At 35.8% G+C, this 12,558-nt stretch overlaps 1 protein-coding gene across 13 annotated transcripts in view; it reads left to right on the top strand.

Moving 5' to 3' along the window:
- The window catches only part of DGKB (diacylglycerol kinase beta), a 500,304-nt gene that overhangs the window by 224,498 nt on the left and 263,248 nt on the right, over positions 1 to 12,558 (top strand). For all 13 annotated transcript variants that reach the window (XM_065666235.1, XM_065666238.1, XM_065666233.1 and 10 more), the window contains 4 exons: positions 1,405 to 1,558; positions 4,440 to 4,475; positions 5,985 to 6,125; positions 11,428 to 11,477. In XM_065666235.1, coding sequence (XP_065522307.1) covers positions 1,405 to 1,558; positions 4,440 to 4,475; positions 5,985 to 6,125; positions 11,428 to 11,477 — 381 coding nt within the window. The remainder of the gene's footprint in view (positions 1 to 1,404; positions 1,559 to 4,439; positions 4,476 to 5,984; positions 6,126 to 11,427; positions 11,478 to 12,558) is intronic.

Raw genomic sequence — 12,558 nt, 5'->3', positions numbered from 1 at the left:
TCATGTAGACATAAAATTTCTACATCTCAGGGATATATTAAGAAAGAAAAAAAAAAAAAAAAAAAGAGGTAGGAGGAGAGAAATCCCTGCTCCAGAGTGTTGAAAGCCATTGTAAAAATTACCTGTTTCCGGGGTCAATGAGGTACTTTGAAAATTTAAATTTTCTTTTTCTAGTATGGTTTCAAGCTGATTTCTTGCTAGTCTTTCCCCTCCTAATGCTGCATTCCCTTTGCTGAACCTAAAGGATTTGCCCTAGTTTCTCTGGAGAAATGGCGTCTTCCTAATGCATAGGGAAATTTCTCCCAAGTCGATTTTGTGGTATAATGTGGCTTTATCCCCTGATTATTTAATGGTGAAAAGTTGCTGTCCTGTCTGATGTAGAAACAAAGGCTGTGTTTTGCAGAGCAATGGTTGATAAGCTGTTTTAAAATCACATACAACTGAGTAGTATAATTTATACAATTGTCAGCTATTTCCGAGATAAAACTAAAATTGCTTTAATCTCTCTCAATATGTTTCAGGATACCTTTATCTTTTGTGTTCTAAACAAGCAGGATAAAATGAGATCATAATGCTTTACATTGCTGTAACCTTTTTGCACTCTATGACTTCCTCAAGGGAAGCAGTGGAGGGGGAGATACTGATCTCTCACTGGTGACCAGCAATAGGACACATGGAAATGGAATGAAGCTGTGTCAGGGAAAGTTCAGAGTGGACATTAGGAAAAGGTTCTTCACTGAGAGAGTGGTTGGTCATTGGAACAGGTTCCCAAGGGAAGTTGTCACAGCACCAAGCCTGTCAGGATTGGAGGTGTGTCTGGATGATGCTGTTAGTCATACAGTTTAGTTTCAGGTAGTCCTACAAGGAGGAGAGAGTTGGACTTGATAATCCTTATGGGTCCCTTCCAACTTGGGATATTCTATGATTCTATGATTTATTACTTAAAACAGATGATGCCGTCTCACCAGGAGAAAATATTGATGGAGTTGCCTTAATCAGTTCTTACCTTGCTGGTAAAAACAAAACCGAATTAAACTAAATGACAGTTGTTTTATATTGACAACTTTTTTTTTTTTTTTCTCCTTGTAAGTAATGTTGCATGTCTCAGCATTCTCATTTGATTATTAGAACCTATTTAAGACAGGGTGATTAGTGTCTCTTTGAATGCCAGCAAAACCTAGGAAAAGAAAGGAGGGAGGCCTTCAATTCCCTGAATTAGGCATCCAGAAATCCCCTGATTGTTGTCTGCCTAATTATGGAAAAAACTAAGACTTGCCAGGTACATCCCCGTGAACTCTGTAGGTGCCTTTGTTTTCAGTTTTACATGTGCTGTTAAGCTATATTGTATTTAAGAAACCAGAGAACATGAAACTTAAAAATATTTCTTCTTGCCCCCCGCCCCAGACGATTGATTTAGAGGGGTTCAAGCTGTTCATGAAGACTTTTCTGGAGGCAGAGTTACCAGATGATTTCATTGAGCATCTTTTTACATCATTTAGCAACAAAATCTCTCACTGCAGCCCGTTAATAAAAAACAAACCCCAACACCTTTCTGGAGGTAAGTAATGAAATCACATTAATATAAGAGCTGAAGGTTCCATCTCCATGCTGTTTTACTTCTAATATCTATAAATATATGAAATCCTAAACTGTATATATTTTTGTTTGTTTTGATATTTCTGAAATTGGAGAAACTAACTCAATTGTAAGGAAGAAATACTGTGAAAACAAAAATCAAGTGGTTTTGTCTTTTTAATTCGCAATTATGATGCAGCTGAGACACCAAGTGGACGGTTTTTGTCACTTTAATGCTAATCAGATTGCTATGGTTACATGGTCTTTCTGCCTACTCTGCTGTATAAACACTTGGAAATCTTAAGGTCTTCATGCAGGAGGCTCCTGCTGCTACTTTTATCTACAGTTCCTGTGTGCAGTTACTGCTGCTTCTGTTAATCGTATAGGTGTGATGCCTCTATTAATAATCTTACATGCTTATCAGCTACTGATTTTTTCAAATGTCCTGTGTTAGCAGTATTTCTTTTCCCAGTGTAAGAATCTTTGACATTTGCATGCTAAACTGAGCATTTTTATAAACGCGATTTTGCGTTTAGAGGGCTTAACATGTTAATATACATCTATGCAAAATAGTGTTAAAACCTGCCAAATTAGAGGACTTTATAAAGCTTTTAAAGAAAATTTGTGGAAGAAATTTAAGGTTGCCTTTGTAACTTAAAATAGTTGGTTTAACACTTCAGTAATTTGGGAACTCTATCAAAATCCAGTAGCTAAAAGCAGAAGCTAGACCAATTTGATGAAATTAATTTTGTATTTTGAACAGCTGGGTGCTTGGAGCAAGTTACCAAATGGTTTGATGGGTACTTAATTGCCTGAATTCTTTAGATGAATATTAGGTGTCCTCAAATTGCAACTCATCCAAAAGCTGTGAATTTGGTACAAGTGGTACTATATGAAATGTTAGCTTTTCTTGCAGGTACTAAGGACTATATTTCCATAGATGTCTCAGTGTACAGTACTAATTATAGGCTTTCAGATATCACCCATTCAGATACCACCAAAATGGTCAGACCATTTTTTTTCTTTTCAGCGCATGTCATTCTCAATGTCATGGTTTAAACCGATCCACACAGCTTGTCCACTCACTCCCCCCCTTCTTTCGCTCCCTCTACTCCCGGCGGGACGGAGAGGAGAATTGAAAAGAATGCAACTCCCACGGGTTGAGATAAGAACAGTTTAGTAACTAAGGTATAACACAAACCACTACTGCTACCACCAATAATAATAATGATAAAGGAAATAACAAGAGGAAAGAATACAACACCTCAACACCAGCCGACCAATAACTCACCCCACTCCCCCCAGCCGAGCACCGACCGATATCTCCTCCAACCCTGCAGTCCCCCAGCCCTTCCGGGTAACTCCCAGTTACATCCTGGGCATGATGTGCTGTGGTATGGAATACCTCTTTGGCTAGCTTGGGTCAGGTGTCCTGTCTCTGCTTCCTCCCAGCTTTCCCTCCTCCCTGGCAGAGCATGAGGCTCAGAAAGTCCTTGGCCAGACCAAACATTTGATCAGCAACTAAAAACATCGGTGTTATCAGCACTGTTCCCAGGCCAAAAAAGCAAAACATAGCACTGCACTAGCTCCTAAGAAGGAGAAAAATAACTGCTACTGCTGAACCCAGGACGCTCAACTGTGTTAAATAATGGTTGTCAGTTCTTTTTCTTTATTTAAGTTTATAGTACCTGTTATTCCCTCTTCTTAGCTTATATTTCCTGGCAACATAAGCCAACCAACCAACCAACCAACCAAAAATCCCCATATTACATTACCATCTTCTGTTAGGTTATTATATATACATATAATGCTTATTAAGTGCAATTAGACTTAACAAAAAAAAAAAAAAAATTCCTGCTAGCAAATTTTGCTTAAGTGCATCAAGTGCCAAACAAACTTATTATTTTTTTTTTTTTTTAATCCTTTCTAATCAGAACTGCCATGGGCACATCTACTTCCACAAATACCTGCTGTGTAGACAGTACATTCATTTCCTTGGGCTTTTGTTGTCAGTAATCTAGACTGGTTCTATGTGCAAAGGAGTAGGCTTAGTAGACTATGTTGTAATCAGTTGTGTGGAGTATGCTTGCTCAAAACCTTCTCTTGCCTAACTACAGCTGTGATAATGAATTAGTGATGGGTTTGGGCAAGTCATTTAGACCAGTGATTCACTCCCTTGCCCTTAAAGATGCTTTGCAGCAGAATCTTTAAGTTACGATTGTTACTATTATTGTAGTTAAAACTGTATGCTAAATTTCTTACTCTAATGCTACCTCCTAAATATTTTTTCTTCTTCATTTACTTTTCCCAATTTGTAATTAATTTTCACCTTCTTCTGCTAATAAGAACGTAAGAAATAATGTCAAGTGAGACCAGATTAGTAGTCTTCCTTATGTATTTAGGGTAATAACAGAAGTCTGATAAATAGTTTTTATCCAAAGCATGTTTCAGAGGTACAGTTCAGCTCACCTCATGCAGGAGTTATTTGTGCTTGAAAATATACCATTCATATTGAAGTTCAGTTGCATGATATTTAGAATAGATGTTATATCTTTATAATTTTTGGCACTTAAAGGTCAAAAAGTTTGCATTAGTACATTTTGAAGTGCAAATGAAAATTCCAGAAACCTTTATTTTAGGATATCTGGTAATTTTTAAATGTTACAAATAGCAAAAAAAGTGACTGTATTGGGAAGTAAATTTGCCAGAAACATTTGACATTCTTCTGGAAAACAGAAAGGTACATGAGGGGTAGAGAACATTATGAGGAAAGCAGCAAGGTTCATAAATCTCTCTGCTATGTGTCTGTTTTTTACTTAGTATGTCTTGTACCACTCATATCTCTTTATAAATTGTGTTTTCAGTTAAGGTGTCTGAAGAGAGATGGAAACAGATGCCAGGTAAGCAGCAGCACTGTAAGTCAGTACATTGGAGCTACCCCTCTCCCACCTCTGATTAAGAAGTAGCCTGTACCTTGAAGCTTATAAGAAGCTAAAAGATAGCCTTGAATTTCATATTTCTTTTCATTGGGATTTTCAGGACTGCACATTTTTGAGATGAGTTAGTCTAAGTTTTGTAACACTTTTTATTCTGTGCATAAGATTCACATAAGACTGGAGCGTGAACTATTTGTGTACTTGTGTAATTAAAGCTAGCATCTTAATTGATTAATATTTTATAATGTCTTAATTTTAAGAGCACTTAACAAATACACAAGCTCATTTAATAGACCATTGAGCTATTAAATCTTTTTGTGAATTTAAATATTTTTTTCAGTGTTTTATTATCTGCCTGAAACCATAAACTTGGATCAAAGTTATATTTTACGCATGCCAATTTACTCTTATTTGCTGAGTTATTTTTTTCTTTAAACATGGGTACCTCAGTAAATCTTTGAAAATGTCTTCAGATTGGAAATAAGTTTTTCAATATAAAAATAGGGGGGAGAGGGAAACACCAGAGTTGTCTTCATTTGCTACAGTAATCAATTTGTGCAACACAAGCAGATGAAATTATTTATACATGTTGTGTGCAATGATGAATCTGTTCTGAATTATAGAAAATATTTATGAACAGTAAATCATTTTGTAAAGTTTCATCTTCAACATCACTAAAGTCAGTGAGAAATGTAAGAAACTTGTAAGTCAAGTTTTACTACTGTTTTCTCTGTCTTCTGTTGTCCTTCCTTTTTTTTTTTTTTAACCTCTATTAATTGGTTTTACAGATTCCAGTAGTATCATCAGGACCAGTTATATTAACATTCTCTTGAAACAAAAAATTTGGCAATGTTGAAACTTGTATTCTGAGTGGTACACTGGAGTTGCTCTTGATCCCAGTGTTTGAACAATTATTATGAGTATTCTGTGTTTATTTTAATAGTTTTCTGTGGCTGAGGCTTCCCATGTTTTGTCTATGTGTTGCTTCGACACGTCTGGCTGTGTTTTGGAGAAGACCGCGCATATTACCAGTTTTCTTTGACACTAAAACATCGTCTATTAGTGTAGCTAGTCTTGATCTGTGAATTAGATGAAGCCTCTACAATCGCAAGGAAGAGCATGCAGCATTGGCCAGGGATTGTTTTAATACTTCAATTGACACGTAATGTTGTAGAACAAAAATATTCACCAATTTTTCTTGTAGTCAAATAGCAGATCAGCAGATACAAAAAAATGGCTTTGCCATTCCCATAATTGATTTTTTCCCCAGTAGTTTGCTTTATTCATACAAAGTTTTGTAGCCTTACAATCATTTTAATTCTGCCTTTGCTAGATAAACTATGAACATGAATAGCTTAAAACTTTGTATTTATATTTAAATTAAGTAATTTGAGATTCATATAAACTGAAGATGCAAGTATTTTCTGCTTCTATCGTATGTTAAGAGTAACAAAGCTTGTGGGTTATTTCCAGGTCTGAGACTTAACAAAGGTACTTCTACTTCCCGACCTCCTACTCCTGCCAACTTAAATTTACCAGACATGATCCAGCTGAAAGATATTGTATGCTATTTGTCACTGCTAGAAAGAGGAAGACCTGAAGACAAGCTAGAATGTATGTTCTTTTTTTTTCTTTTTTTTTTTTAAGTTAATTCTATGTATTTATTTCAGCAAGTTATCAAAAGTTCTGTTTAAAAATTTTCAGTTTCAGACTGAGTTTTGAGTTAGCTGTATTATAAATATATGGTTCTAAGGGGCAATTCTTGCAGAAATTACCCTTTTTTCTTGCTAATGGTAGTAACTTGATGAGATTATTTTAATTAATTTCTAGCTAGCACATGCTAAGATGAGGAGTAAAAATTATACATTATTAGTTAAAATAATCCTATGCATACTGTTGTCTCTTGATTAGTATTAGATCTGAGAAAAACAAATTAAATATGTTGAGGATACTTTAGATACAGAAGTGGTGAATAATCTGCAGTAAACAATCTCATTCAAACAAAGTTGTTAATATAAGATGTATTAGCGAATAAAGAAAAGCCAAAAAATGGTATAAGTCTGCATAACTGTTGGAAATATTTGACACTGAAAGTTAGAAATTACGTGATGTTTTTAATTAGGGGCCTGATTCATAAACCCCAACACTTATACCTGTTCAAAAAACGTGAAAGTTTGATCTGTGAATTGCAGAATTGTTTCCCTGTCATGGAGTTTTAGAAGCCAATTTTCCGAATAGATGAACAGTTGATCTAATAATATAGGCCTTCATGAGACCCAGTATACTGTGATATACATAGCTGGTCTGTCTGTAAAAGAACTGTGGGATCAGTCTGTAATACTGCATGGAAAGTAAATAGTGTGATAGGAAATACAGAGAGTAGGCTGCTTCTGCTGGTTAAATGACTGCATGTTGTTGGAAGTATCTCGATGTTTCATTACCTGTAGTTAGCTTACGATAACAATGTCGTACTGTTAAGATTACTAATATTTTTGTCTCAGCAAAGATAATGAGGAGCCGTCCTCAAATTTGGTAATACTAGTTAGGTATCATGTAATTAGAATATAAGGATGTATGTGTGAATGTGCATTCAGAACACAAGCACAGGAAAACTAAGTTCCTAACCAAGACTGAATTTAACCTACAATATAGTAACAGTTTCATGGTAACAAGTTAATGCAAACCTCATCAGAGCTCTGAAGAGCTCTGTGCACAAACCATAGCATGAAACGGAGATCAGTTGCCTCCTCTAGTGTCAGGAATTGCTACAATGAAGAAGAGGAGAGCAAGAGGAGCAGGTGATGATTTTAGTTTGGGGGATGTTCCATGAGGAGCTGCATAGGCAAAAGACTATGAATGATCTATGTGATTTAGGAGTGAGAGAACATGATTTAGTAGATGTATGGTACTTACATGTATGAGATATTCAAGATCCTTTTTATTTACTACATATAATTAAGGTTATTATATGGGTTTATTTTCTACTTTCTCATACAGAGTTGAAATATACCACATATTGCCACTTTTTAGTGTCTAAGTACTGATTTATAGTGTACCATTATTACACAGAATTTCCCGCTGACTTTAGTTGAATTGTTCTTATAAATTAATGATATAGTTTAACCCTTTGTCTGAAATAATTTTATAGCAATAGGTCCTGTGGCTGTAAGGTGAATTATAAATTAGTAGCAGTGGAGAGAAAAAACAAGGATGGCTTATTCTGGAGTTGCCAAAATTAATGTTAATACTAATCTCCAATCAGGGTCTGAATTTTTCTTCTGTTGACAAAAAAAAGAAAACATTCTGGATTATAACTTAGTGGAAACTTGGTTCAGGACAAGTAGAACATGGAAGTGGTGCTTTCAAACAAAATTTGAGATAAACTGAAGGGTTTTGTAAGATAAATGCACTAAGAGGAATTAGTGTTTAGGATCTGAATCTAGATGATTGTTGTATTTTCATAAATTTACAAATATTCCAGCAGATAAATTGATTCTCTAAACTATTAGTGTATTTCTAGAGGTCTTGCACAGTGCGAACCTCACCTGTTTGGCATGCTCAGCATATCTATTATTCATAAACTAGATATGGCCTGAATATAAAGAATATCCCAAATTTCCCTAACAGGGATGCATTGGAAGAATTTAAGTTGTCTTTTTAAGGTCATATTACAAATAGTTCAAGGTGTATCTATATTCTTAAGTACCTTCATGCTCTGTGGCTCAACCTGTATGCTTGATCCATAGAAACCATTTTCTGCTCTTCATGTTGTTTTCACAGGTACCAAACTTTGCTTGCTGGTGTCCACACTATGATTCTTGAACGTGTAAGAAAGACTCCTTGTAAATATGAAAGGTTCTTCCGAAGAACCGAGTAGTCATGTTTTGTGGCTAAACTTACTTTCTCTTAATGACCCCAGTGGTAGAAGTTATTTTAGCTCACAATCACGAGGCTTTATCAGCACAACCTATTCCTCATTTTGAATATTTTTTTTTAATCAGAATAACTGTGGACACCAGACACACATCTTGTGAAACTGTTTAGGGAATATCAGGAGGCAGGATGAAGGGCATTAGACATAAATGGTATGGAGGAAGCATATGACCTCCACAGGTACCATAGCTTTACAAACATAATATGCTTACAAGTGATGGAACTTCTCTCCATTATTACAAACAGAAAATCCAAGAATGAGTTGTAGGGGTTTATTCCAGTTTCTCATATCAAAACTCCAGGTTACTATGTTTCTCTTCTTCCCATACCCACAGAAGCTTTGAGAATGCCGCACTGTTCTTTTGTATTTTTGCAGTAATACAAATCGCAGTTACAGTCTTTTTGCTATGCTGTGCAGCTCTTGGACACTCAGGCTTTTGTGGAGAGTGACAAGCCTTACAGTTTTCAAAGTACATGTGCTGGTGAACATAGAAAGTACATTCAGCACTTGTTTGTGCATGCATTTTTGAGAATGGATTCCCCAGTTTCTTCTCAAAAGAACATGCTTTGAACTTTTGGAATTTCTGGGATGCCTCCTTTTTGCATATGCAAATTTAGAAGCCTGGAAGTTGCAGGCGAAAGTAGAGCAATGCAGCAACTGATCTCATCTTGATAATTTCATTTTAATGTGTTTTTAATTACTTACAAAAGGTATGCACTTTAGTAACAGAAATCTAGTGGCCAGTCAGCGCTATCAGGTAAAGAGATGGGAAATGAAATACAGAAGATTTACTTGGTCTCCCTAGTTTGCATCAGAACTTTTGTTCAGTTGTTTTTATCGTTTTGTTGTTTTTTCTCTTAGAGTGCATAGATCAGGAAGAACATGAATATTTAGCAGGGCGTGAATAGAAAAAATTGGAAAAAATATGCAAGAGATTGCATGCCACACCAGTAGCATAGTTGGAGTTTTTTGTTTTTTCACCCAAGAGCACAGATTGAGCCTTTTCACTACCTAATATGTATGCAATCGGAGAGACTTTGTTTGCTACAAAGGTGAAACAGTTATAATTATGCTAATGTCTGTTTCAAAATGTCTAATTAGAACTACTGATTCATGTTAAAGGGAAAAAAAAAAAACATTGTAAGCACTGCTTCTCTGGTGTGGGTAAAGATCACTGAGATGCTAAAACTTGTGTCATGATAACCGTAGAACATTCTTTCAACCAGTGCACTACAATCACAGAGGAGGAGGAAGGAGAACTAAAGGATTTGAACTTTATCACCCATTTAGTGATTCATCCCTATGGAAACCAAATGCTTAATGGTATCTTTGCCAGATAATGTTAGCTGTCATGCCCTGAGCAGCTTTGGTAGAAGACGTACTAGCAGGGACAGTACCAGTATCTCTGGTGCCTTTTAGCATTAACTGCTGTTTGACACTGAAATATTTCTGCTGTGTAATTCACAGGCAAGAAAGATATTTTTATAGGTTTTCTTATGCTATACTGAAAGAATAATGGACCTTTGTAGCTTGAAACAGTGTACAACATTAAATATTTTAAATCTTACATTACAGCTCTCGAAAGCAGTTCAATTTAGCAGCAAAAATTGCTGAAGTGGTAGAGAGGTATAGTACTTACCTTTTATCCCCACAGTTAGGTGAGCAATTTAGGAATAACACGGGGGATATAAGGGAAGCAGACCAATCCATATAGCAGTTAAGTATGTTTTGCTGCAGGTCAAAAATAATAATTTTTTTTCTGAACTTTACTTGCCAATTGCTTATAGTTTCCTCTTCTCATTATATTGTTTCTTGAAAACTGTGATAAGCATTGCTTGCAGAATTCATTGGACTGTGACAGAATTTGCTGTGGACGTAGTGTGGTGGGATTGTTCACTGTTGAATCATAGAATGGTTGTTTTATGATGTTGAATAGGTCATATGTTTACAGTTTGTAAGCAGATTGCTTGGGTTTTAATATCAGTCAAGGCATTACAGGGCTCTTTTCTTACTCCTCAGGAAATAGATTTATGGAGGGGTGTTGTGGCTTAAGCCCAGCTGCCGCGCAGCCTCTCTCTCACTCCCCCCCTTCCCTCTGATTTTCATCTTTAGTCTTTTAACAATGTTGCTACCAAAGCTTCAGGCTTGTTTCTGCTCTGCAGTTTGATGCAGTATGTGATCAGCAGAGTAAGCTACTTTGAAAAATCTTGGTAATGATGGACATACCTGCTCTTGTGACTGGAATCAAGTAATGATACAAACTTAAAAGTATATATCCATTTCTGAATATTGTCAAAATGCAGCTATTCTTGTCTCAGTAGCTTCCCAGAATGTTAGGAATACATTTTCAAACTGAAGAAACAAGTCTGGTCCTGGGAGGAGTCATGCTGGCAGCCTGTGAGGAATGCTTATTGTTGGATTTGGCTGTTTAGATACTTCAAGTAATAATGCTGTTTCATTTAGTTGGTCAGAAAGCACTTCTAAAGCAATATAATTACTGAATAATGATAGCTGCAACCAAGAAAATGAGATACCGTTGTAACTTAAGCATGACCAGTTGTGTGTTATCCTGTGTTTGATGAGGTGACAGAGAGGGGCATTTTGGTGGTACTCATCATGAATATAGATCGTCTCTGGGAGGAACCAGAAATAATTTCACAGACCAAATTAACTGTTGCAGTGATTATGTGGAAAAGGTGCAACTTCACTGTCCTGCTAATGTGTCTTCTAGGAGGCACCGTGGCAGGGTAGATGCTGAATGAACCTCTCACATAATACAGTGTTTTGTGGGTCTACAGTTAGTGTGATCATTAAAGAAAAATGTTAACGTTTGTCCTTTCTTTAAAACTCAGGTTTGGTTGGCTTGTGCTTTAGTTTGGTTGTTTTGTGCTTTTGGTTTTTGTTGTGTTTGGGTTTTGTACGAAATTATGCTGTTACTATATTTTCTAACTGAGATTCCTTCTCTTTTTGTTTCCTTTTTAGTTATGTTTCGCTTATATGATACAGATGGGAATGGTTACCTGGATAGTTCGGTAATGTTATTTACATATTTTAATTCATTGTAAGTGTATGTCATAATGGCATACCTGAACAAGCCAACATTAATGCGAATCAAGTTTATATTTATCCTTAATTAATATAAGCAGTGTAAACTATAATTGATAAAAAGTCAGCCATTTTGAAAGTAACTCTTGAATTTTCTCTTCCACTAAGCCGCTGCTTCTACAGCTGTGTACATTTTCAAATGCTGACATTGCTGTTGTGGAGTCCTGTTCTATGGTCTTCTGAGTTTTAACCATGCTGCTGTAGGGGACACATTATAATAGGCATCCTAAAATTCTAGTATGTTGCTGGGAGATGTGTATGAAAGAACCATTTGTAAAGATTTAATGAAAAGGCAAAAATGTGAGTGGATGTATGTGGAGAGATGTCAGAACTTCCATGTTATTATTAAGAATGGAGGTACAAAGTTTGAGGGAAAATCAGAGATATAGCAATCATTTTAAAAATGTAACCATCCTTGTTTAGCTAGCTAACAGAAAGAAGTATTTTATAGGCAGTTTTCTTTTTTCTTTTCCCTTCTTTTCTATCTCCCTGAAGTAAGACAGCATAGATTAGAGAAAGTTGATTCACATAATACAGAGGTATAAAGTAAATGCTGTATCATAGTTATAGGCAATATAAAATACGAATTGGATAACTAGTGCATAATAAATACACATACAAATTCAGAATGGTTCTAGATAAGCATTTGAGTATGTTTACAAACCAAACCTCCATATATGTAAATATGGAGGAGCATTAGTGATACATGATCAAGGGAGATCACAGCACTGTAATGGTCAGCAAATATCTGTATTTGTTTATACTGTCCACTTTATGCCTTATTTCCATTAGAAAGTTGTGAATTATACAACCGCTGTCCAAAAAAAAAAAAAAAAAAAAGTTAGAGTGCTGGATTTTAAACATCCTTGCATCATTATATCACAAGATGGACTTTACATCATGAAACCAATGCCTGATCAACTAGGAAGGAAGAATCTGTTACTATTTTTGGACCCAGATGCTGTCCTTCGGTTGTGGGGCTGTATTTCACCTCCCTGCATGCTTTGT

Source organism: Lathamus discolor, chromosome 2, assembly GCF_037157495.1.
Source record: "Lathamus discolor isolate bLatDis1 chromosome 2, bLatDis1.hap1, whole genome shotgun sequence".
NCBI classification, from domain to species: Eukaryota; Metazoa; Chordata; class Aves; order Psittaciformes; family Psittacidae; genus Lathamus; species Lathamus discolor.
Note: the sequence above shows the minus strand (reverse complement) of the source record. Positions and strands in the feature narration are given on the sequence as shown.